A 26803-nucleotide genomic window follows, 5' to 3' on the forward strand; every position below is an offset into this window, starting at 1 on the left:
TCATTCTGAGCATCTGTTTTCCTTGCCCTACTGAAGTTAGAGAACCTGTAATACAGTGTTGTCAACAGAGATGTAAAAATAGTCTGATGGAGACGATGGCCATGGATGTAAAGATAAAGATAGTCTGATGGAGACGATAGCCATGGATGTAAAGATAAAGATAGTCTGATGGAGACGATTGCCATGGATGTAAAGATAAAGATAGTCTGATGGAGACGATGGCCATGGATGTAAAGATAAAGATAGTCTGATAGAGACAATAGCCATGGATGTAAAGATAAAGATAGTCTGATGGAGACGATGGCCATGGATGTAAAGATAAAGATAGTCTGATGGAGACGATAGCCATGGATGTAAAGATAAAGATAGTCTGATGGAGAAGATGGCCATGGATGTAAAGATAGTCTGATGGAGACGATGGCCATAGCCGAGTGTCTAGAGGAGCCATAGGGATCGCTTCCTCTCTGCTTTTTTGCTTCACTTTGTCGTTTTTTTCAGCTTGAATTGGAAGTTGAACCTTTATTTATTAGTCATCCTGTGACCTGTTGTTTGTGCTTTTGAAATTAACCCAAAATACATGGTTGAATTTGGTTTTAGGGGATGACGGAAGAAGAGGAAGATAAGCTTCTGGCACTGAAGGACTTCATGATGAAATCAAACAGAGCGAAAGCAAATGCAGTGGACCAGAGCCATCTGCACGACAGCAGCCAGAAAGGTGTGATCGACCTGGCGGCCTTAGGCATCACTGGGAGACAAGTTGATCTTGTTAAAACCAAACAAGAACCGGACGAGAAACGGGGTTAGTACATCCGTGTGCTCACCTTGTTAGTTATGTTGTAGGCTGGTATTAGTTATTAAGGAGTAAATACACCTCCAGCCCCCACACCGCCACCCCCATTTCCCGGATAGAGAACTTTGAAGTGCGGTGACTAGGTACTTATTAAGTAGACGTGGGAGAGGAAGAGTCGGGCAGTGGAGTCACAGGTGAGAACCCACGGGACCGGATCACAGCTCTGTCAAACGCAGGGCAGTTTCCAGAGCTCTCCCCCTGGAAGAACATGCTTGATTCATGAAGGCATGATTCAAGCTTGGTTTTCTAACCCTTTAACTGATAACTCAAGGCCAACCTGTATAAAATCAGATATAAATTTCTAGAGTATTAGTAGGCAATACCCGATGAATTTGAAACAAACAATGGAATTAAAAAGAGTGGAGGCCAAAGAGTCCTTAGTCATTTGAGCACTAGATATTTGGGACTCTCCGTCTCTTGTGACACTGGCATCGGTTCTGTGAGGCTCGTAAGGTCTTGTGCATAGCCTTTCTGCAGCTGTAGTTCACTGTCAAGTATGTGCCTTTGAAATTCCCCATTCCTGTATCATATTTTAGGGCAGCAAATGAATTACATTGAAGTAAACTTTGGGCTAAGTGTTTGCACTTAATTGTTAATGGTTTACACGCATTATATGTAAAGTATCCGTACAGATCAATAAGAAAAATGCAAGCCCTCCAGAGGAAAAAAGTGAAAGATTTAAGCAAATAATTGGTAGAACAGAATACATATAAATGAAATGTAAATAATTAAGTAAATGCAAATTAACTATCCATTTTCCACGTGGATCAACACAGATGGACAGTTGTTAGTGTTAGCAAAATTGGAGGTGGGTAAATATTTCTATATGTTGAGATTATAAGTTGAACATACTCGTATCTGCACACGTGTATACAAGGACATAGAGCTGAAGAAAAGTGTCCCAAAGGAACACACAGGAAGTGAGGTCCATTGTGTTCTCTTGTAAACAGACAATCAAGTCACAGTGGTTTTACCTTTAGACTAACTATTCCACATATATTTTCATAGCTAGAAAACATGTAAAACAAGACTCCAATGTAAATGAAGAATGGAAAAGCATGTTTGGTTCACTGGAACCACCGACCATACCTCAGGCCCTGCCTAAAACCAGTGATCACGAGGTGGTTCAGACTGGGAAGCCGCCTCGCTCTGAGTCCTCTGCTGCTCTTGGTGTCCCTTTGTCAACCTCTCCGCAGGTACTGTGATGCAGGCAATGGTCACCTCATGTCTGGTTCTGTGTGTTGGCAGGCTGTGTGCAGTAGAGCAGCCAAGATGGTTTCTAAGATTGCTTCAGTTGTATAGCCAAGAGGAACCCTTTCCTTAAGCATGGAGAAGGCCACTCATTTGAGATGCCAATAAAGCAAACTGAAATGGGGTTAAAGACTGAGCTGAGATCATAATTAGGCTACAGAGAACATTTTAAAACTTTTCAATCTTTTTATTCTTCCTTTAATGTAATGAAACCCAAAAATATTTCGGGGGTGGATTTCCAGGTTGTCTGTGCATCTTAAATATTACGATGGCCATGATGTATTTGGAGTGAGTCTGTGACTGCCCCAACCAGTCCTGGTTTTATGTGAAGAAACCAGCTTAGACCAGGTGAAATGTCACTTGCTCTTTTCACCTGAGTTACTAGTGTTTTTTTAAGGAACAGAATCTGGTGTGATGTATAGATGCATCATGGGAACACTTTTCTCTTACCCATACCTTGCTGAGACACAGATCTATACTGTTTTCAGGTCTCAGAAGTAGCACACGCCCCCAGTAAGAAGCCAGTGATCCAGGTTTTAAGTAGCACAGTCCTGCCGTCCACTTACCAGATCCGCATCACGACTTGCAAGACCGAGCTCCAGCAGCTCATACAGCAGAAGCGGGAACAATGCAATGCGGAGCGCATCGCCAAGCAGATGATGGAGAACGCCGAGTGGGAGAGCAAACCGCCTCCACCTGGTGAGAGTCATGTTCCTGCACCCTGGCCTTGAGCCCTAGATTGGGGTCTAATGTAGGAACTGAGCCAAATGAAGCAGCCCTGATCCAAAGAGTTTAGGAGCTTTAGCGTTTCTGATGACAAGCTATGACAGGCACATGAAAACCTCCAATACCTGAAACACTTCTGCTCTTGAGAGCCTTGGAAAGGGCCCTCAGCCTGCGCCAGGCAACATGTACTATAGTAGAGGAGTGAGAACCACTCAGACAAGAAGCAATAGGTGAGAAACCGGAGTCTGAGTGTGGACTTGGGATCTTCAGCTTTGAGCCACTTGCAGCTTGCATCCAGGCCGGTCACTTAGCCTGGCTGCGCTTCGTTCTTCCTGGCTGTTGCCAGGTGTGGTGTGTTGTCTTGGTGTCAAGCCTCTCCCCACTTCCATGTTGCCTTTTCGAGAACATCAGGTTTCTAGGTGTAAGCCCCTGCTTTTAATTATTGTAGACTCTACCCTCTGATTAATGTTATTACTAAAGAAAAGCTAGGCCATTCTGAAAATATGGAGACTGTGGAACAGACAGAATAACTTAGAGTGCCAGCATTTGCTGATTACTAACATTCAGAATTTGGCAAAATGATCTAAAGAGACGGCTCAGCAGTTAAAAACACTGGCTGCTCTTGCAGAGGACCTGGCCTTGATTCCCAGCGCCCACATGGTAGCTTCCAGCCATCCATAACTTGAGTTCCAGAGGATCTGGCTCACTGTTCTGACTTCCTTGGGCACCGGGCGTGTATTTGGTACACAGACATGCAGCTGAGGCACCCATGCACATAAAAAACAAAGCAACAGAAAAACCCCACAAAACTTTTAAAGAATTTGGTAAAACCGCTCCTGTATTCTGAGAGGTTTGACTCAAAAGGGGAGGTTGTTGGCATCAGAGTGTGGTCCGCTCGTGTGGCAGCCTGCTTTGTGCAATGGCGGCTGCTCTCTGAGTCTGTTTGTAGATTTAAAAAAAAAAAATTAATGAAGGCTGGGCGGTGGTGGCACATGCCTTTAATCCCAGCAGTTGAGAGGCAGGTGGATCTCTGTGAGTTTGAGCCCAGCCTGGTCTATAAGAGGACAGGCATCAAAGCTACAGAGAAACTCTATCTCAAAAAACAACAAAAAAAAAAAAAAAAAAAAAAGAAAGAAAGAAAAAATAAAATGAATGAATTTGAATATTTCAACTGTAATAGTAGAAGCTTACTTTAAAACTAAGAAGAAATGCACAATATGTTTATATGTTTAGACTCTGAACAGCTCACAGGAATTCCTGTGAGCTTTGATTAGTCTCAGGAAGTATTCGTGGAGAACACTTGAAGATTTAGAAGATATTGAAGTGCCAAGCAGAGTCTAGTCAGGTAATTTTATCAAAATAAATAACCTGGAATCTTCAAGCTGTTTCTATGATGTAAGCTAATGCCACTTACCAGATCTGCTTAAGAACATAAAAAGGTGACAATACACAGTCTTGTTTATGATCCTTGTTTATAGGTAGCATTTTTTTTTTACATAATATATATATAATTTATTTTATTTATGTATAAATACAAATTTATATTATATATTAATTTCTTTTTTTTTCTTGCTGATTTTTTTTATTAATTAATTAATTTAATTATTAAAGATTTCTGCCTCTTCCCCGCCACCACCTCCCATTCCCTCCCCCTCCCCCAATCAAGTCTTCCTTCCTCCTCAGCCCAAAGAGCAAGCAGGTTTCTCTGCCCTGTGGGAGGTCCAAGGACCACCCACCTCCATCCAGGTCTATTAAGGTGAGCATCCAAACTACCTGGGCTCCCACAAAGCCATTACATGCAATAGGATCAAGAACCCATTGCCATTGTTCTTCAGTTCTCAGTAGTCCTCATTGTCCATTATGTTCAGCGAGACCGGTTTTGTCCCATGCTTTTTCAGTCCCCGGCCAGCTGGCCTTGGTGAGTTCCCGATAGAACATCCCCATTGCCTCAGTGTGTGGGTGCACCCCTCGCCGTCCTGAGTTCCTTGCTCGTGCTCACTCTCCTTCTGCTCCTCCTTTGGATCGTGAGACTTCAGTCCAGTGCTCCAATGTTGGTCTCTGTCTCTGTCTTCTTTCATCGCCTGATGAAGGTTAATATTCAGGGGGATGCTTATATGTTTTTCTTTGGGTTCACCTTCTTATTTAGCTTCTCTAGAGTCACGATTTATAGTCTCAATGTCCTTTATTTATGGCTAGAAACCAAATATGAGTGAGTACATCCCATGTTCCTCTTTTTGGGTCTGGCTTTATAGGTAGCATTTTATGTACATAAATGGAGTTACACATTTTATGAAGTAACCAAAGGAATATGCAGTGACTGCTAAATTCTTATTTTTTTTCTTCTTTCCACACTCGAGAGGTTGTAAAATATTCATTCTACCCTGCAGATCTTGTAGACTCCCTGGTCCCTCAGAGTGAGTGCACCCTTAGCAGTTGTCTTCACTTGGGTAACGTAGCAGTACGGGGGGAACCGCGCTTTCAGCGTTGAATAAGTCACGTTTGTGGGGAATCTTGGTTTCGTTTTTACTTTTTGGGAAGAAAAAAAAACATTCAAAAGTGACATTGCTGCCACTCGGCCACAGTGTCGGCATCCACTGTAGGCCTGATTTTCAGTAAAACTTTTTGGTTTATTTTAGAATTAAGTAATATTAAATGCATACGATGTTATATTTAATTTAAGTTTTGTATAATGTTAGAAGACAGTTACGTACAGGGACCTATGCTGGGCGCTGAGGTCATTTGAGACATGATTTTTGGTCTCAGAATTTGTAAATTTGGGGAAATTAATTATTTGGAAAAGAATTTGCATAATAAAATATAGAAAATTATAGACACCATTTAAAAAGTACTAGGAAATCCAATCCATGTAGAGTCTGAGGCTGTAATTTCTAATTCTGGTGTGTTTATACCACAGAAGAAGTGATTGCAGGCAAAGAAGAAAGTAAGAGTCTGGGTATTTTGCTTCTTTTGTTCATTTTGTTTCGTTTTTATACAGGTTTAAGTAGCCCTAGGTCTTCTTGAGCTTGCTATGAAGACCAGGCTTGAACTCAAAGAAACCCATTTGTTCAGCCTCCCAAGTGCTGGCACTAAAGGCGTGTGCCACCGTGCCCGGCTGACATCTGGGTGGTCATGTGACCTGGGCAGTGTTGGGCCCACACACGTTATTTATGTGCATACCCACGCCTTGATCAATCGTATGTCCCAAGTCATAGTGAGATGGATGAAAGCTCACTGACCTTCACCAATAGCCGGGCTCACCCTAGTGTCCCAAGCTGGGGTTTTGTAAATTTCTGGCTTCGAAGTTGACCTCCAAGCTATTGGTCTAGTGACCTCCAAGCTATTGGTCTAGTGACCTCCAAGCTGTTTGTCTAGGCTAGAAGAGTCATGCTCTGAATCAGCAGTCAGTGTTTTTCTGAGGGGTCACTGACTGCTGCGTCCCTCAAACACTGAAAGGCCTCGTGGTGGAGTCTTTTCGTAGCTGTACTTAACCTCTACCTTGGTATCTTAGTCAGTAATATGTCACAGTCCAGGAGACTCCTCTAGGTGGCCTAGCTGGGGGCCACTTGGTTAGTTCTTACGATTGCTTTGAAGTTCGTTGTTGGTAATTGTAGCTAAAGGCTGATGAGTGACCGTGTCTCTCAGCCACGTTTTAAGATAAACTTTCGCTTTTTCTCAGGGTGGCGTCCTAAAGGACTACTAGTAGCACATCTTCATGAGCACAGATCTGCCGTGAATCGAATCAGAGTCTCTGATGAGCACTTACTTTTCGCAACATGTTCGAATGATGGCACTGTGAAAATCTGGAACAGTCAGAAGATGGAGGGCAAGACCACCACGACAAGGTAACGCGTCACGTTAGTGCTTACGGGAGGGCTTTCTCTGCGGCAGGGCTGCACAGGAGCAAGGGGTTCCTAGGGTTATGTGAACTAAAGTCCTGTGCCTCTGGTCATCTGGCGAGAGCAGGGAATGTAATGTGTAAATAAAGTATTGGAAAGCTATGTTAGGTGACCAGGGAATGGAGGATTGTTGCCATCTGGAATTCCTCACTGAGAAAAATGAATCCAAGGAAAAAATTGAAAGAAGGGAGAAAGACCCACATGGGTATGTTGAGTGTTCTGGGTAGAGGAACTAGGGATTTCTGAGGCCCTGGGTGTGGGTAGGGACCTGGTCAGTTGTTCCTTGCAGGAAGTTTTGTGTCTCCTGAGCAGAACAGGCAGAGGGAAAAAAGTAGGAGGGCCCAGTTCTGTAGGATTTGGAGGGCTGTTCTCAGGACTTTGAGTAAGGGGTGGGTGTCTTTGGAAGACTGTGACCAGAGGAGAAGTCCTGATCCTGACGGCCTTGGCTGTGTGTGGAGAGCGGGATGGAAAGGGTAAGGCGGCAGCAGCTGGAGGAATATTCGCTCTGGTGATGCAAGGAGATGTGGTGTAGACAGTGGCAGTGACCAGATTCTGCCTCTGTTGTGATGGCTGAGCAAGCTGGTTCACTGAATAGATCAAACGGGAATGAACGGAAGTAACAGTACAGTGGGGTGGACGGCTGCATCAGGAAAGCAAGACCCCACTCCCTGGAACCTGGTCTTTTATGAGCAGTGTCTTTGAGACTTTAAATGCCCAGGTTATGAATTTGATAAACGTGAATATTATAAGGACTTTAGATGTGGGCAACATGATACACGTCTCCCCCACGCCACCCCACCTCTGCTTAGTCTCTGTGCCGCTCGCATTTAATCCTGCCATTTTCCTGTTTGCTCTTTGCCTAATTGGTTCTGCCAGAAGAGCTGCTGTACATGAGAAGGAGTCTCATCTACTCTGGAAGGATATGGGCAGCTCTCTGCAGCCTTTCCTGTTAGTTCACTGAGCATAATTAGCTAAAATGCTATCAGATCAAATACCCTTGACAACTAAAGTAACTTAAAAGTCCACTTCTTGTTTCCCAGCCTGGTAAGGTGGGGGTTGGCTGTGTATTTTGTTTAAAGGGCACTATGATTTTTATATTATACCTATTCTGTGTTTATTCTCTCTTGGCATTGCATTGTATAGAATATAAATGAAAAATCAGTAAAAGAATCCTAGGTGTACGCAGCAATTTTATTTTTGTTTTGTGTAGTTTTTTATTAATTTATTTTTCATCCCAACCATAGTCTCCCCTCCTCCCTCCCCTCCCACTTTCTGCCCCTTCTCCCCCCCTCTTAATTTGCCCTCCTCAGTAATCGCTCAGAAGGGGGCAGGCCTTCCCTGGGCTTTAGCAAAGCATGGCATATCAAGCTGCCATAAGACCAAGCACCTCCCCCTGTATTATTCAGGCAGGGCAAGGCAATCCATCATGAGGATTAGGTTCTGAAGAACCAGTCAAATCACTGGGTACAGCCCCTGCTCCCATTGCCAGGAGTCCCACAAACAGACCAAGCTACATAACTGTCACATATATGCAGAGGGCCTAGGTTGGTCCCTTGCATGCTCCCTTGTTGGTTTACACTCTGAGTTCCCATGAGCCAGGCTGGTAATTTCTGTGGGTTTTCCTGTGATATCCCTGTCCTCTCTGCTTCCTCAACAGGCCTCCAGTGTTTGGCCTTCAGTCTCTGAATCTGCCTCTTTCAGTCACTGGATGAGAGGGCTCTCCAGTGACAACAGGGTAATCACCAAACTGGTCACAGTTCAGTCTGCATCCACTGCTGCCAGGAGTCTTAGCTGGGACCATTTTCCTAGATTTGTGGAACTTTCCCTTGTACCAGGCTTCTGTCCAACTCTGGAAAGCCGCCCTTTTCAGTCATCTCTCTCAGCACTGTCTCCCTCCATACACCCCCAAACCCGATTCTTCAAGTTCCCATGATCCCCGTTATTTCCCCTTCCCAGGGAGATCCATATGTCCCCCTTGGGGCCTTCTTATTACCTAACCTCTCTGGGACTAAGGATTGTAGCATGGCTATCCTTTATTTTACAGTTAATGTCCACTTATGAGTGAGTACATACCATGTTTTGATGTGGGATGTCCTTCTGTATATGTGTTGCTTTTATTGGTTGATGAATAAATCTGTTTGGACCAATGACTTAGCATAGCAAAGCCAGACAGGAAATCTGAACAGAGATATAGAGAGAAAGTAGGTGGAATCAGGGAGAAGCCATGTAGCTGCCAAAGGAGACCGACACTGGATCCTTACCAATAAACCCCTGCCTCGTGCTGATACATAGACTAATAGAAATGGGATCCATTTGCCTGCAAATTTCATGATGTCGTGATGTCGAATTTTATGATGTTTTTAACAGCTGAGTAAATGTACTACATTTTCTTTATCAATTCTTTGGTTGAGGAAGCATCTAGGTTATTTCCAGGTTCTAGCTATTACAAATAAAGCTGCTATGAACATAGTTGAGCAAGTGTCCTTATGCTATGATTGAATATCCTTTGGGTATATGTCCAAGAGTGATATCGCTGGGTCTTGAGGTAGATTGATTTCCAGTTTTCTGAGAAACTGCCATATTGATTTCCAAAGTGACTGTATAAGTTTGCACTCCCACCAGCAGTGTAGGAGTGTTCCCTTTAATCCACGTGAGCTGTTGCTGTGTCTTGTGTTTTTGCTCTTAGCCATTCTGATAGGTGTAAGATGGTATCTCAGAGTTGTTTGGAATTGCATTTCCCTGATGACTAGGGTGATTGTCGGGGACCATCCTTGACAAAAATACCTCCCTCCAGGGTAGAAGTGTGAGGATTTAGAAATATAGTAAAGTATATGAAGATGTGAATGAAAATAATAAAACAGACACATATAGGATAATATCGGGAGGAAATTCCAATGAGTACTTAAATTTGCCCATGTTTAATTTCCAACTGCTTTAAATACTCCTGACCCCAAACGGTAGGCGTGAGACAAAAGACTGCATTAACATGATACAAGGAAATGAACAGACCAGTTGAGGGTCGGGGCTATATCTGTAGTTACACCTTGTGTTGCTAGAACAAAACAAGTCACGTCTACACCCTAGACCAAACCATTCTGTAGGCAAACCACTCCCTGGGTGGCACCCAATGTTATCGCCTTAAGGGAACTGGAACTTAGTTGGATCTGTAGACTTGTTTGAGGTAGAACATATTTACTTCTCTATTAGCCACACCTGCTGACTATAACCTTGAGAGAGGAGAGCTCTCTTGGTCTAGGTGGGACCTTTGTGGTAGAAGCACAATAACCTTGAATAAACTCTCTGACCTTTAGTGGCGTAGGCTTACATTTTTGGCCTCCACAGATGATGAACATATCTTTAAGTGTTTCTCAGCTGTTCGAGATTCTTCTGAGAATTCTCTGTTTAGGTCCGTACTCTATTTTTTAATTGGATTATTTGTTGTTGTTTTTTTTTAATGTAATTTAGAGATCAGCCTTCTGTTAGATGTGCAGTTAGTGAAGATCTTTTCCCATCTGTAGGTTGCTGTTTTGGTATCCTTTGCCTTACAGAAGCTTTTCAGTTTCATGAGGTCCCACTTATTGTTGATCTTAGTGTCTGTGCTACCGGTGTACAAGAAATTATTTCCTGTGCTAATGAGTTCAAGGTTGTTCCCCACTTTCTTCAATCAGGTTCAGTTTATCTGGATTTATGTTAAGGTCTTTGATTCACTTGGACTTGAGTTTTGTGCAGGGTGTTAGATACAGATCCATTTGCATTCTTCTACATGCAGACGTCCAGTTGTACCAGCACCATTTGTTGAAGATGCTTTCTTTTCTCCATTGTATAGATTTTTTTTAAAACCAACCTTTTATTGTAGAAATTTCAAACCTCCAAGAAAGTTGTTTTTATCCTCAGCAATACTCACCTTTGGTTTATAACACAGTGTATTAATATCAATATACTTCATGACAATAGTTGACCAGAAAGAGAGAGGAATATAGTATTAAAACAGAGTTTTGTGTGTTCAAATTAAGTTGCTATTATTTAGTTTTTAAAAAGATGTTAATTGTATTAATAACTTCTTAAAAGCTTGGAAACTTTTAGTAAAACACAAAACCAAGGAAATGAAGATGCTATTCAAAAATATTTAATAAAAAAGACAGCAGTGGAGGAAACCCAGTTAAAACCAGGAAGAAGTAGAACAATGTCAGACACACCATCCTGATTAGTAACCACGGTGACTAATGAGGAGGCGAAAAGGTAGAAAGGAAGACACAGTTGGGACCAGCTTTATGCTATATGGAAAAAGACATCTAAATTCAAAGGCATGAATGGGTTGAAAGGACCAGAAAGATAAACCACATTCCCCAGCGAATGGTGAGGAAGATAAATCCTTGGAGAAACGGCTCCTAGGACACAGACATTCTACAAGGTGAAAGCTCAGCCCATGAGGAAGCGTGCCAGTTACAAACACAGCCCGTGAGGAAGCATGCCAGTTACAAACACAGGCACCGAACAGCATAGGTGAAGCAGAAAGTGAGAGTTTAACCACGGTAGCAGGCGACTTTAACACCCCATTTTCAGTGTGGATAGAAACAGAGGCCTTGAACAGTGCTGCCCTGTGATCATATCTGACAGAGAGCGAACGAGCTCTACAACACTGGAATATAATTTTTTTCTGAGGTGTATGTGGGGTATTTTCCAGACTTAACTGTGGGTTAGTTCATAAAATAAGTGTTGATAAATGTAAAAGCACTGAAGTGGATAAGGTTTATTTTCAGCTATAGTGGAGTAAAATCGGGTTGACAATAGAGGAATTTGAGAAATTCACTTATATATGGAGATGAAGCAACATATGGCTGTGGCTGTTCAGAGAAGGTCCTTTGAGTTAATGAAGATGAAGAAAGACACAGCAGACCAGAAGATGGGGCATGGCTAAAGGAGAGCTGAGGAAATGTATACCTGTAAACATTAATTTATATTTCAAAAAAAAGTCAAATCGGCAATTTAGCTGTAACAGATTAACAAAGGAGAGCCAGTGCAGTCCAGAGGAAGTGGAGGAAGACTAAAGGGAAAGACGAAATAGAGACTAGAAAAGCATAATAAAAGTAAAAGCAGAAAATGTTCTTTGTAAAAATCAGCAAAACTCAACAATTTTTAGGAGAGTAAGCATTTTGTTTTAAAGAAATGAAAATATTACTCAATCAGAATTTTAGCTGAGGGATATTATGGTCGGAAGTAAAAAAGACTACTGTAAATAAGTATGTACCAAAAATTAGGATGAAATGGGCAAATTCATAGAAATCCACAGCTGCTTAAAGTGACTGAAGAAGAAATAGAACACAGAAACAACATAAAATTAAGAGATTCTGTTAGAGAAAGTCTCTTCACAAAGAAAGGCCTAGGCCGAGGGCTTCCCAGTGAACTCTACTCAACATTTAAAGAATTACAATCTATTTTTTAGAAGGGCTCCTGAGAAATAAGGGAACACTTCTGAACTCAGCCTGTGATACTGTAGTCAGGGTCCATCACCTGGAACTTAGCGACTTGTGCCAGTCAGTCAGCACCCTGTAGACTGACTATTTGGAAGGGTTATATACCCTGAGCAAGGACAGCTTGTCCCGGGTATGTGTGTGCGTTGGGGGGGGGGGGGGGGGGGAGGCTAGTTCAGTGTATGGGAATCAGCATGGGAGGAGAGTAAAGAGTAGAAACCACAGTGCCCCTACAGACCCTGGGAATGCATTTGACAAAGTCCACCCTTTGGTAGTTAAAACCAACTTGGTGAATTAGTAACGGAGAAATAATCACAGCCACCGCCATAAACTGCAGCCGACGCTGGACTTACTGTGAAGCGTGAAGGCATTTTAAGTGAGGAGTAAGAGAAGAATGTGTATTTTTGCCAGTTCCACTGAGCATCGCACTGGAGGGTCTAGCCAGAGTATTTAGATAATGAATACACGCGTGTGCACACGCATACATACCTGCACACATTTTTATGTAACATGTTTACAAATGAGAAAAAGTTATGTAAAATTATTTTTGTTAGCGATCGGCATGATCTAGTATATTAGAAAAAACAAATGAAAAGACAGAATGCAGGGTCTTTACAGAAAGATCAATTTTATTTTCCCACACTAGAAGTAAATAGACCACTCTAAATGTACTCTGTAGTACAGTAAAGCTGTTACTAAGGAAAGTGAATCAGAGAGGAATGACACATAAAAATAACAAGTCATCTGGTTTTGTTTAAAAGTAAAAAAAACAAAAAAAAACCAAAAAAAAAGTGTAAGTGCTTACAGACTCTGTGGGGAGTGACCGGTTAGGTGGTGCTGATGGTAGGTAGTATCCTGTGTCAGAAACCCTGCCAGCAAGCAAGGAAGGATGGGGCCAGCTTGAGAGGCCATGAGGCTGATATTGTGTGAAGTCCACATGTGTGAACGGTTTAGTGCACCTCTGCTCCCATTGTGTTAGGTCAGGTACTTTGTGGATGAGGAACCCAGGTACAGATCATGACAGAGGTCATACAGGTAGCTGCTGACAGAATTTCGCTTCTGAAGTCAGAGCTTTCCCGACTATGACAGTCTGTGTTCAGGGCTATAGAAAAGCTGAAGAATATGGGATTTAAAGTGTTGCACAAGTTGGAGAACTGGTGTGGAAGTTGGGGGGCAGGAGCAGTCTTTGTAACAGTACAGAGTGCTTGAAGAGGGACGGTGAAGAAAAGGAGGTTTGTGCATTCATCTCTTAGAGATCGTGAGGATGAAATGGACCTCAGAGTAATAACTTGTTAATAACTGTGTGAATTAACGTTAGCCATAATGCCTGTGGCTGTTTCAGAAATGGTCTCCTATTTCTTTCACTCAGGTCTATTCTTACGTACAGCCGAATTGGAGGGCGAGTCAAGACACTAACATTTTGCCAAGGTTCCCACTACTTGGCCATAGCATCTGATAATGGTGCCATCCAGCTCCTTGGAATTGAGGCTTCTAAGTTACCCAAGTCTCCTAAAGTCCACCCTCTCCAAAGCAGGTACCGTCTGCTGTCTCTAACCTTGCATGTGTGTGTACTGTGTGGTAGCTTCCACCTCCCACGCTGCAGTTTGGTGTGGATCAACTGGCGTCCTCCGCTGTAGAATCCGCATGAGCCCTGCCTGCAGTGCAGGGAACTGCTTCTGATCTTGTCAGCCCTGCAGTGCAGGGAACTGCTCCTGACCCCGAATACCCGGATGTGTTTGGCTTTAGGGGGCAGAGCCTTGGGCATCTTAATTTCCGCACTTTGTCAGAAGTGCACAGATAGGGGCAGCCTGGACTCCATCGTCTTAGTCTGAAATCTTCCTAAATGACACGGAGATTAGCCAGATTGTCTAACTCCCAGAGCGTAACAAGTGTTCATCATTTTCATTAAGAAAACTCAGGTTCTGTTGCTTGACACTAAAATGCCTAAATTTGATAATATTTTTAGACAAAGATTTGCTTATCACTCTAAAATAAGGTGTTGATTGGTTTTTGTTTACAAATTTCATTTTTTTTGTAAATTAATAGTTAAAGATTACGTGTAAAAAGTGAAAAACAGCCTTCCCCCCCATCATTGTTATGCACTAAAGATTCCGGATATAAATAGATACATTGTATTCTCTCTCTGTTTAAAAGAAATTATGTGTGTGGGTGCATGGGTCCCACAGGGAATTTGTAGAGGTCAGAGGTCAACTTTGAGGAGTCAGTTCTTTACTATGGGTTCTGGAAATCAGACTCAGGTCATTAGGCTTGGGTGGCAAGTGCTTTTACCCACTGAGCCATCTTAGCGGTCCTACATTGTGGTCTCTGAGAATCTAGTCTACTGGGATATAAAGGCAAGTTCACAGACAATGGGAGCGCAGTGTGGTAATGTCCCCCTGGAAGGCACATACCAAGTTGCAGTGGACAAAGACAGAGGAGACGGCTCAGTTGGTGCAGTCCTTGCCTTGTAGGCATGAGGGGGACCTGAGTTCAGGCCTCTAGAATCCAAATAAAAGTGGTACATGCCTGTAACCCTAGTACAGCGAGATGGAGGGAGACAGGAGGATCCCTGGATGGAGGCTTGCTGGCCAGCTAGCCTGCCTATGTACCAAAGTTCCAGGCCAGAGAGACCCTGTCTCAAATAAAATGTGGAGGGTGCCTGAGCACTAACACCGAGGTTATTTTCTGACCCGTGAGTGTGCACTGTGTTCTCACATGCTCACACACATGCGCATGACCAAGTGCATGCACACATGCACACAGGCAGTGAAAGGGGCTACTAGAGGCGAGTGAGCCTGTGAAAGCAGGGTGGTTGAGAAGAGCATGCTGGGAAGAGGGAGTGTGCCCCCCAGAAAAAGCAGAACAAGACTTTAATTTAGTAAAATGCTGCTTTGAGGTCCTCGTGTAGCTTAAGGTAGAAAGGAATGTCTGTTGGGGACATCTTTGTTGGTTTGTTTTGCTTTGCTTTTGCATTTATAAAAAGGGTGTATTTTCAGCACAATCTCTAAATGTATTTGAGTGGCTTTAGCCAGGACGTATTGATGGCTCTAACAGCAAATAGCTGCCGGTTTTCCTTAAAATTGTCTCAGCAGAGGATGACTGTTGTTCTCACTGTTCATTTAAACTACTGGCAGAGTGTCCTGTGTGAGGATTGTGCCCCTGGGGCACAGACGGACAGGAAAGGGGACACAGTCTGCACGGTTCTCTCAGCAGACACTTTGCACTGCACACGCTGCTTGCTACACAGACGAACGTTTACTGCCTCGGTCAGGAGACCTTGCTCGATGGTTTAGATTTTACCATGCCTCACTGTAGTGTGCTCCAAAGTAACCTGGCCATCATAAGTTACTCGTTTGTTAACTATGACCATGGCCTGGAGAGATGGCTTGTCAGTTCAGTACAGAGGATCCAAGTTCGGTTCCCAGCACTCATGTCAAGACACTCATAACTGCCTGTACCTCCAGTTTCCGGGGATCTGATGGCCTTATCTGGCATGTGCTCACAGAATTAAAAAATATGATGGAACAAACTATTTAATAACTTACTTAACGTTTTGATATTTTAAAAATCAATATAGTCAGAAATAGAATATCTATAAATGTTTGTCTAAGAAAAGGTCAGCAAACTGTAGCCTATATTATGTTCAGAAAGTAAGAATGATTTTTGGCATTTTTAAGAATAAAGAATATGCAGCAGAGGTACATATAACTCAATATTAAAATAAGTTACCAGCTGATTTTTAAAAATCATGTCCCTTTCTATCTTCCCAGTATTTCCTCCCTCCTCTTCCTTATTTGTGATACTGGGAGCAAAAACAAGTGCTCGACTGCTGAGCTGTGCCCTCAGCCACGTGACATTCTTTTTAGGTTTAGAAGGACCTCAGCTTCACATAGAGAAACAAACAAAAAACCCAAAAACCAGTCTGGCGTAGCCATGAAATAGAATAGAACTCTGCAATATGAAGAAGTGAGTTATTAGGTCAAGGCATCAGCATTGACGAATCTGAAATAACATTTTCTTTTTTTTGGTTTTTCGAGACAGGGTTTCTCTGTGGTTTTGGAGCCTGTCCTGGAACTAGCTCTTGAAGACCAGGTTGGTCTCGAACTCACAGAGATCCGCCTGCCTCTGCCTCCCGAGTGCTGGGATTAAAGGCGTGCGCCACCACCGCCCGGCTGAAATAACATAACATTTTCTAATTAACATGTCAGATTCAAAAGACTATCTGTCCCATGTTTCCAATTATATGACATTCTGGGAAGGAACAAAATTGGTCTTTGCCACAAGTTGAGAGGACGGGTTGAGTTAGATTACAGCCAGGCTGCACAGGGTACTTTAGAGGGTGCCAGACGGTTCTGTGTGGTTATGTGGAGGAGGTTGTATATATTACAGATCTATGTATCTGTAATAGTCTTTGTATTTCACACAAGGAGCTAATTTTATTACTGTTAAAACAAGGTTGGTCTCTTAGTTTTGATAAATATTCTGGTTATATAAGATGGTACTATGAGGAGAAACTGAGGAAAAATGTTCAGAAATTTTTCACACTCTTCTGAGTCTGAAATTTTTAAAAAAAATATTCATCTATATTTGTCTCATTGAGGTCACATAATTTTTATTTTATTTTTATTCTTTTTAGACAGGGTGTCAGCTCTGGCTGTCCTGGACCTTGATTCCATCAGTCAGGTCAACCTCAGACTCATACTTTCCCTGCCCCTTCTGCCTCTCAAGCCCTGGGATTAAAGGCTGCACCACTCCAATTGCCCAGTTTTTCTTTTTTGCCCTTGGATACGCTGTTGGTTTATCTCCAGTAGAAAGCCGTGCTCCATTTTCAGTGACTGGAAAAGTCTGTGTATGTACCTCTGTGTGTCTGCAGGGTTCTGGATCAGAAGGAAGATGGATGTGTGGTAGACATGCAGCACTTCAACTCTGGAGCCCAGTCTGTCCTTGCCTATGCCACTGTGAATGGCTCTCTGGTTGGCTGGGACCTTAGGTCTTCAAGCAATGCATGGACTTTGAAGCATGACTTAAAGTCGGGTCTCATCACTTCCTTCGCTGTGGACATCCACCAGTGCTGGCTCTGCATAGGTAAGCCAGCAGCTGTGCTGGGACGTCACCAACACCTGCAAGCAGCATCCTGTGAAAGTCAGCTTCTCCTGTTTGCTTTACTGGTGATTTTTCCATCAGGAGAGTTGTATGAGGCTGGACGTGTAGCTCAGCGAGAGTGCTTGCTTGGTATGCCTAAGGCCCTGGCCATTTTCTCTATCACCACACACAGAGTAGGAGAAAGGGTATGGTTTGCAGGGTATGGTAGCTCGCTCTTGCAGTCACGGTGGTTGAGTAGTGTATGAACCCTTGGGGTCACGGTGCTTGGCCAGTAAAGGCAGGAGGATCAGGAGTTGAGGTTCCCGCAGCTACACAGTGAGGTTAGGTGAGACTGTGTCATCGTGGGAAAGGACGAAGTCAGCATCCTGAAACAGAGCAGCTTCTCATTCTTAGCCAGCGTTTGTCTTGTGCTCGCAGCAGGTAAGAGCTGCTGGACTTCTGGGCTGTTGGAGAAGCTCCAATTTAAGGAGGGCAGCATTTGAGATTGAGCCAACACTTGAAATTCCTGTGACCTCAGGCAAGCTACTTAATTCTGAGTCGTAGCATCTTCATCTTCTAATGGGACTAATTCCTTCAAAGGCTGCTTTGAAGATGCAGTGAGCAGCAGCATCCATCACAGGGCCCAGGAAAAGCAGAACAGTGGGTTTCTGTTTGTCATCTTCCACTCCCTTTTCCCCTAGACTGAAGATGCATGCTATCTTTCATCTATATTTTGTTTTTGAAGTGTTTCTAAGTTCGGAAAAGGGTCACTCTAGTGTGACCCTTACCACAGACAGAATACACGTGACTTCTGAAAATTGCCTTTAACCAGTTTTTAAAATTATTTGAAAACTATATTGTTTAGTCTTTGATAATTTCATACATGTGTACATTGTATTTTGAACATATTCACTTCTCACCTCTCCCTGTGCACTCCCACACCCCTTCCCAATGTCATGTTCCTTTAAAAGAAAGAAATACTGAGTCTAATGTGCTTTGCCCATATGCCTGGGTAGAGGGCACACACTGGATCACCGGTAACCCGAGGCAGCATGCTTCAATCACACCGCCTCTCCTTCTGCTAGCCCCGTCCACTGCTGCCGTCTTCTCTGTTGGTAGGGATCGTGAGCCCCTCCTTTCCAGGCTAGACTGTGGACTGGCCTCTCTTGTGTAGACATCTGCAGCTATGTGAGTTCATGACACTGTGCTACCCAGGTCCTCCGTGACTGCTTCCAGTCTTCCCGACCTGTGGCTTCTGTGAGGGGCTGTGTAGGGCAGCTCCAACTGAACACTTCTGAGAGTGTGAGTTATCCTCCCCATCCTTCCTTTGCTTTACCCTCCACTCGTCCCTCTTTTCCCTGTCTTCCCTCTCTTAAGATGTCCCTCCCCACCCCAAAGCCCCTTTCTAGTTTCCTGGATTCACAAGTGCTCCAAGTGTAACACAGTTCTAAGGATCTGATGCTTGGCTCTGTATGAGCGAGAACATGTGATATTGTCTTTCTGGATCTTTATTACATAAGTGTGATGTTTCTAGTCCATCTATTCCCTAAAATTTCCTAATTTCAGTGTTCTTTACAGCTGAATTAAGCTTCATTGAGTATAGGTACCACATTTTCATTATCCACTCAACAGTCCATGGACATCTGAGCTGTTCCATTTCCTAACTATTGGGAGTAGAGCAGTAATGAATGTGGATTAGCAGATGTCTCTCCAGGATGGTATAGAGTCCTTTGGGTGTTTGCCAAAGATCAGTAGAACTGAATCACACGGTAGATCTGTTTCTAGCTTTTTCCAGAAGCTTCACACTGACTTCAGAGAGGCTGTGCCCGTTTGTACTCCCAGCAGCCCTGGGTAAGGACTCCCCACTTCTCCCACACCCTCACCAGCCCCGAGCGAGGCTCCCTTCTACCATGCCCTCACCAGTATCTGTTGTCCTTTTCTTTAACCAGTGTAAAACCCCTCTTCCATTTTGTCCCCACTGTTTCTTGCCCTTTTCAGAATGTCACAGGAGTGGAATCATGCCGTGTGCATGTTATCTCTTTTTACCAACCATAAAGTGTGTAAGGCTCCTCCATTGTTTTCATGTATGAGGAGTTTTAAGTTGTTTTTCATTTTATTTATGAACAGTTGAGTGCTGACCACCTATGCTTCAATTGGATGACTGAATTGTTTCTAGTTTGGGGCTTTTTTGAGTAAATTTGCAAGTGGGTTTTTGTAAAAAACTTTAATTCTGTTTTTCTAAGGTATATACCCAGGAATGGGATTGCTGATTTAAAAAAAAAAATTAAATTTCTAGTTTTAATTGCAGTAAAGCTACTGTGTATCTAGGGGTTACAATGTGATATTTCAACACATGTTTATATTGATAAATGATTAAATCAGGTAGTTAGGAAGGAAATCTGTCACCTCACATATTTTGTGATAAAATTATTTAAAACCTTCAGTAATTGGAAAATACTATGCATTGCCATTAATTATAGTGACAGTTCTGTATGTCACTAATTATGACAATTCTGTATGCCTCTAATCACCTTATATTGCTTGACCTTTGCACTGTTTCTCACCACCTTCTTCCCCCTTTACCTCTGTTTTCAAAAGTCACCTTTTTCCCGTGGTGTGGTGTGTGTTTCTTTTGTATTTGAGACAGGGTCCTAATGTAACCAGGCTGGTTGATGATCCCTAAGAATGACCTTGAACTTCTGATCTTCCTGCCTCTATCTCCCAAGTGCTGGGCAACACAAAGTCTGACTCGTGTGGTACTGGGCACTCTGCCAGTTGACAGGTCCCCAGGCCCCTCCCTTGCAGACTGCTTTGAATATGCTCCTTGAAAGTATCGTGTTTTCTTCTGTCTCTCATGCCCAGAGAAGGCCTGAGTTTAGGTTCTGGATTCCTTAGCTTGCACTCTCGTTCATTATCTACCCTTTCCTGTATTCATTTTATGTAACTCTGGAAGATGGTGCCATCGAGAGCAGTGCAGAAGATAAGAGAGTGCATAGCTAGCAAATTCCCGGAGGAAAGCGGTGTCGTAGGTGTCCGGAGCAGCTCTAGGAGGCACTGATGCCACCTCTGGATGTTTCCATCATTGTCATGGAGTGTGGCAGAGAGGCATGGCGGGACCCACTGTCCTTCTGTCCATCTCTCTTGTGGAATTGGAGACTGCCAAATTCAGCTTTGTCTTCTCTACGACTTCTGGTTCTGTGTGTGCCTTTGGCAGTTAACAGTGCCAGTATTTAATGAATTATTCATTCTGAATTTACATTCATTACACTGCACTATCATTGCATTATGATAAGTGCTTTATGGCTGTTATTTGATAACCGTGGCTGCTATTTGAAACTGGAGAAACAACTTCATGGGGGCAAAGCCTTCTCTCTTCCCTTCTTGGCAGTACTGCGAGTTGATTCCAGGGCCGTATGCACACTAGGCAAGCACTGCCCTGCTGAGCTATAGCCACAATCCTGTTTTCACCAAGTTGCTCAGGCTGGTCTTGAACTTTCTCTGTAGCTCAGGCAGGCCTCAGCCTCCAGAGTAGCTGAGATTGTAGGCCTGTGATACCAGGCCTGGCAACAAAGCTTTTATCTCAGTGACCAGAGCAGTTCTAAAACGCCTTATCCAGGCTTGGGTATGGTTGCGCATGCCTTTAATCCTGGTACTAGGGAGGTAGAAGCCGGCTTATCTCTTTGAAGCCAGCCTCAAAATACATAGCAAGTTCCAGGCCAGCCAGCAAGACATAGATCAAAAATCTAAAAATATATTCATCCAAAGGCAACACGTTTGCCATTGTTGTAAATGTGGTGTTGTGTGCTTTGCTTAGATTTTAATGGTTTGTGCCTTTTAAACTTGAGGCACGAGCAGCGGTACCATGGCGTGTTGGGACATGAGGTTCCAGTTGCCGATTTCCAGCCACTGCCATCCCTCCAGAGCTCGCATCCGCCGCCTCTCCATGCACCCCTTGTACCAGTCCTGGGTAATTGCAGGTAAGGTGCAGGGCTGACACTCGGACTGGGAAATTACATCGTGTGTTGTGCTGAGACCCTTGCTCTTAGAGTTTTTAGTTCACATATGAACCAAGTGCTTGATTCTTTTCATATGGACGCTCCCACCATTGTTTTTAAGTCAGAACTGACGCCGTCAACCGTTACCACTGTTCTCCTTTCCTCCACCGTCTCTCATCTTAATTTTACATCCACTCCTCAGAAGAGGTAAGGCCTCCCATGGGGAGTCAACAAAGTCTGGTATGTCAAGTTGAGGCAGGACCAAGCTCCTACTTCCTACATCAAGGCTAAGCCAGGCATCCCACCATAGGAAATGGGTTCCAAAAAGCCTCTGTCACTGCCTCCCAAGTGCTGGGATTAAAGGCATGTGCCACCTCCTGGCTCTTGAGCTGTCTTTTTAATGTGTATGGGTGTGTTGGCTGCATGCCTGTCTATGCACCGCCCTTGGAGGCTGGAAAAAGGTGTCATATCACCAGGGACTGGAGGTAGGTTGTAAGTCTAGGAATCAAACCTGGGTCTCTGGAAAAGCAGCCAGTGCTCTTAATTGTAGAGCCGTTTCTCCAGCCTCGCGTAGATATATCTTTGAAATTAATTTTCCTCATCTGTAAGGTATGCTTGAAACACCCTGTAAGAATTGAGGTGAAGCCAGGAAGTGATAGCACATAGCTTTAATCGCAGCACTTGGGAGGCAGAAGCAGGTGGACCTCTGAATTTGAGCCAGCTCAGTCTGTTAGAGCTAGTTCCAGGACAGCTAGAGCTGTTAAACAGAGAAACCCTGTCTCAAGAAACAAAAAGAATCGAGGTGAACTCAGTTTGGGCAGCACATCTGTGCTTGGCAGGTATAGCTCCTGGTAGTTTTAGGTTTCTCATCTGTTCTCTTATATATACGGTCCACACTCTGGAATAAACGTGGGGAAAGGAGAACGCCAGCTAGCACAGCTATTCCCTGACCACTGTGACATGAGCTACTCCATTCTGCCTCCTTGCCATGATGGACTATTGGTGAGCCAAAATAAATCCAGAGTCATTTTGCTCAGGTCATAGCAACGGATAAATAGACACACCAAGAAACAGCCAAACTCTACCATGGTTCAAACGCTTTATGTGCTTTTCCATCCAGTTAGGATCCCAGCAAGGCGGGCTTCTTTCTAAAGGCTCCTGTACACAGGTGTGGGTAGAGAGGCTGGAGGTGCTGTGGGGATCTGGTTATTGGAGTTTACAAAGATGTTGACTAGAAAGGCCACCTTAAGAGGAGCAGTGATTTACTTATGTGGGTGGGGAGTAGAGGGGAGCATGAGCAGGCTCCCACACACCCGAGCACCACATGTGGAGGTCAGGGAAAAATTTCTAGTCCCTTCTCTCCTGCTAGTCTTTGAGGCAGGCTCCCTCCTGTTTCTGAGTTCCATTCTCTAGGCTAGCTGCCTTACATGCTTCCAGGCCAGTCTCCTGTCTCTACCTGGCATCTGGCCTCCAGAATGCTGGGATTACAGATGTGCACCACTGCTTCTGGCACTTTACTTGGATTTAGGGGATCAAACATGGGCCATAAAGCTGTGTAGCAAGCACTTTGACCTCTGAGCCATCTCCCCATCAGGCCGACCCATCTCTGTCCTCTGCCGTTGGCCTCCTGTCAGTGCTCTTCATACTTGCTGAATTAACACAATGATTTGAAGTTAGAAGTCTGAGCTGTGAACGTTCTATGGGCAGAGTCAGTGTACTGTCAGGCCACATTGGAGGCTGTGGAGACTCCACTGCTTGCTCTTCCTAGGTGGTTTGGCTAACGTCCCCTCTTCAGAGCGGAAACAAAGCACTAATAGACTAATTAGTGTTGATTATGAGTCTGCCTCCCTCTTACAGACATGCTTACAATTGTATTTAGGGCCCACTGAATAATTCATCCCTTTCAAGCCTTAGTACATCTTTGAAATCACCTTGTCATTTAAGGCAACATTTACAGGTTCTCTGGAGTAGGATCTGAAGCTATTTGGTAGCCTTTTTCTCTTTACATTGCTACAGATCAAGCTCATCTAGAAGCCAGATGGTACAGGAGCCTAGTGTGTGATTTATACAGGCCAGACCTCAAAGAGAGAGTACAGTGCACACTCACCCTATGCTTTTTCCCGTCATCCCCTTCGTTTGCTGTAGCCTCACTGATTGGTCCATTCCCTCCTGCTTCTTTAGTATCCCCACAAGAGTGGAAGCTCCCTGCGATAGCAGATTCTCTGCTATTTGCCATTTTCCCCTCAGTGACCAGGACAGGATGAATCCTGGTATATTGTCACTCTCTCCAGCACAGTACCTAAGGGACAGATTCTCCGTCTGGCCCGTGGCTTCTACTTTCCTAGCCGCATCTATTCCTGTCACACAGGTCCTTTAGTTAGATCAAAACACCGTGAACTTTTGCCTACTCAGTTCATTCTGCCTGAAATGGGCCACCTGCTGTTCCATCTGTCCAGCCTTTCTGGGCCTGGGTAGGGCGTTTTGCCTCAGCCCACGAGACAGGCTGTTTCCATGCGTCTTTTCTTTTTCCTTTCTCCATTTATACTGTAGATTCTTGAGGGAAAATCTATGTCATTTGTCTTTCCACTCCGTAGTCTCTTCACGATCTGGCTGGAATGCAGTACATATTTACTGTTAGCATCAAAAACAGTTTTCTCACCCATCCAGTCTGAGAAGTTGTGCTGTTATTTTAAGAATTTTAGGATTTTTGCAGGATGGAAACAAGTGGTAATAGGTGCAGCCTGCATTGCATTTGGTGCCCGGATGTGAAAGAAGAGCTAACAGTTCTTTGTCTCTCAGCTGTTCAGGGCAACAATGAAGTCTCCATGTGGGACATGGAGACCGGCGACAGGAGACTGACGCTCTGGGCCAGCAGTGCGCCGCCACTGTCTGAATTACAGGTTTGTCACCAGTGTTTACTGCACCTCCATCCTAAGCATCTTTAGGCATTTTAGCCAGCATGCTCTTATGAATTTTATATCTAATTTGTGTTTTTAATAACACGAACTACCATGTGACCATTGTGCCTGTTTTCTAATTCTTTTAGCTTGCTGGGTCTGCTCCATTGAATGTTGGGGATCCCACATTGGAGCTCCTGTAGATACAGATCAAGCAAAGCCTATTTACTAGAGAATGCAGAGGGTCCCCTGGCTTAGGGTTTCTCTCTACGTGGTGGTATAAAAGGAATATGCATTCACTAGTATAAGCTTTGAGTTTTAATCTTTTCCCAGGCTAGTGGCCTGTGCTCTGGTCCTCTTGTGATGCTGAGTGGCAGTGAGCTGTAGCTCCTGGTCAGGCCATAAAGGTGAACAGCCAGTTTTCTAGATTAGGAACAGCACTGGGCTAGATCCCCAACACAGATTGAGCATCTGTACCTTGTAGGAGTGGTTCTTGGGATAGATTTGGCTGTTGGTCTTTATTGCCAGGAGTGTCTTGACAACCTAGCTAAACGTAGGAAAGGTTTGATCCCCGCTTACTTAGGTCACTTGGAAAGTGTTTTGAAGTTACCATCTGACAGGGTCTGAGTGTGTAGCCCAGGCTGGCCTTGAGCTGGTGATTCTCTGGCCTCTTCCTCCCAGAGCACTGGGACTACTGGTGCACACCACCGTGCTTGGCCGGGGGTCTTCTGGGAGTGGACACTGGGTATTGGACACAGGGCCTTGCACTACTGTGTGAATGCTCTGCCCTGAGCTATGCCTGCAGTCCTTCAAAGCAGTTAGTTTGGGCCTGCAGTTCCCCCCCGGAGAGAAGGATGAGAGACCATTTACACAGGTCACATGTCTTGAGGTATGAGCTGCCTATACAGCTATTGACAGTTAATTCACTTCTACTAAAGATGACTTTGTCATTTATGGAATATGCTGATGTCTTTTATTTGACCTCATGTTTCTTCCTTTCAAGCCTTCCCCTCATAGCGTCCATGGCATCTACTGCAGTCCTGCAGATGGAAATCCTATCCTGTTGACAGCTGGCTCAGACATGAAAATAAGGTGCCGTGTCTCAAAGACTGCTTCAGGTTTAAACATGAAAGGATGCTTCGGTTTATAAAAGAGGTCCTCGGTGTTGGTTGTGCGATGTTAAACTAATCAGGACCTTGTCAGAAAGCTATTAATGCCATGCTACTGATTCTAGCAAAATCTTTTCCTGATGCGTTGTTTTTGTGTAAGCCAGTAATATTAACTACAGCTCTTACTACCGTTTATTTCCTCTCCCCTAGGTTCTGGGACTTGGTTTCCCCAGAAAGGTCCTATGTTGTAGCGGGAAGCGCGAGTCCTCCGTCTGTGTCCTACTACAAGAAGATAATAGAAGGCACAGAAGTCGTCCAGGTATGGGACTTGGTTTCTTCCAACACTGTGGGCCCAAAGATGGCTTTGACTAGGATTGATAATTGAAGGTTTTTTTTTTTTTAAAGAATGTCTTTCTTTCTGTGGTGGGAAGAATGGGCCAGGAGCCAGGGTCTGGCCATGCAGCTGTTCACTGTTCTTGCTTCTCAGTCCTCAGTGATGGGGTTGTACGTGGACACCATCGCACCTCACTCACTTTCTCAAGTTTAAAGATGAATTTTATCATGGTATAAAAAGGACCAGGAAATACATTAAGAAATACTGCTTTCCTTTTACAAGCGAGAAGGTTAGTAACAGGTTACTAAGAAGGTTAGCTTTTGTCCCAGATTACATAGTTAATGAACAGGAAATTGAGACCCCAGCATGGCCATTGACCTCCCCCCAAAGCACGTGTTATTAACCTAGAGAATATGAGATATGCTGGCCAGAGTAGGCATTCCATAAGAGTGTTTAAAAACGCCAGAATATCAAGTATATATCTCTATTCCTTCCATGTTAATGTGCACAGACTTCGCTGACCCATTTATACAATCTAATGATTGGGGACCTCAAAGGTCACTCTGGATTTTTTCTCTCTGCTGCATGACAACTTTAAACAGGTGTTAACTTCCTAGCCACAGGAATATGTCAGGAGGTAGAATGCACACAGGTTTAACTTCAAGCCTTTGTTTTGACTTCGGATTTCTAACAGGAAATTCAGAATAAGCAGAAGGTAGGACCAAGTGATGACACCCCTCGAAGGGGCCCAGAGTCTCTTCCCGTGGGACATCATGACATCATCACAGATATTGCCACCTTCCAGACAACTCAGGGCTTCATCGTGACTGCTTCTAGAGACGGGATTGTGAAGGTGTGGAAATAATCCTGCGGACTTGTAGAAAATGTTGTAAAAATTATAAATGTACCATAATTCAAGAAAAGGATTTCTGGAGAACATGGTTTTTGAAGTGTTTGGACTACTGTTTTATGGCTAAACAAATCTCAACCACAGTGGGTAAGGATGACATGGCACACTTATTTATGTGCATCTCTGAAGAGTTGGCCAGATAGCACAGTCTGGGAGTTCTCACTGTATATGGAACAGGTGAGGAATGTAAAAAATGAAGATGAATATGATGTCAGTTTATTTTGTATGGAAAATGATTGTAAGCTATTATATAAACATACTTTTGTTATTATAAATGCTATT

The 26803-nt window shown here is 43.8% G+C and overlaps 1 protein-coding gene across 1 annotated transcript in view; it reads left to right on the forward strand.

The window, feature by feature from the left end:
* Pik3r4 (phosphoinositide-3-kinase regulatory subunit 4) overlaps positions 1-26786 on the forward strand; it is a 53733-nt gene extending 26947 nt beyond the window's left edge. The window contains exons 10-20 of the mRNA XM_057766289.1: positions 598-799; positions 1859-2046; positions 2590-2800; positions 6504-6669; positions 13564-13728; positions 17068-17279; positions 21122-21253; positions 24071-24171; positions 25172-25260; positions 25488-25596; positions 26306-26786. Coding sequence (XP_057622272.1) covers positions 598-799; positions 1859-2046; positions 2590-2800; positions 6504-6669; positions 13564-13728; positions 17068-17279; positions 21122-21253; positions 24071-24171; positions 25172-25260; positions 25488-25596; positions 26306-26476 — 1746 coding nt within the window. The 3' untranslated portion in view covers positions 26477-26786. The remainder of the gene's footprint in view (positions 1-597; positions 800-1858; positions 2047-2589; positions 2801-6503; positions 6670-13563; positions 13729-17067; positions 17280-21121; positions 21254-24070; positions 24172-25171; positions 25261-25487; positions 25597-26305) is intronic.
* Positions 26787-26803: the final 17 nt, after the last annotated feature.

The sequence above is a fragment of the Chionomys nivalis genome, chromosome 4 (assembly GCF_950005125.1).
Source record: "Chionomys nivalis chromosome 4, mChiNiv1.1, whole genome shotgun sequence".
NCBI lineage: Eukaryota > Metazoa > Chordata > Mammalia > Rodentia > Cricetidae > Chionomys > Chionomys nivalis.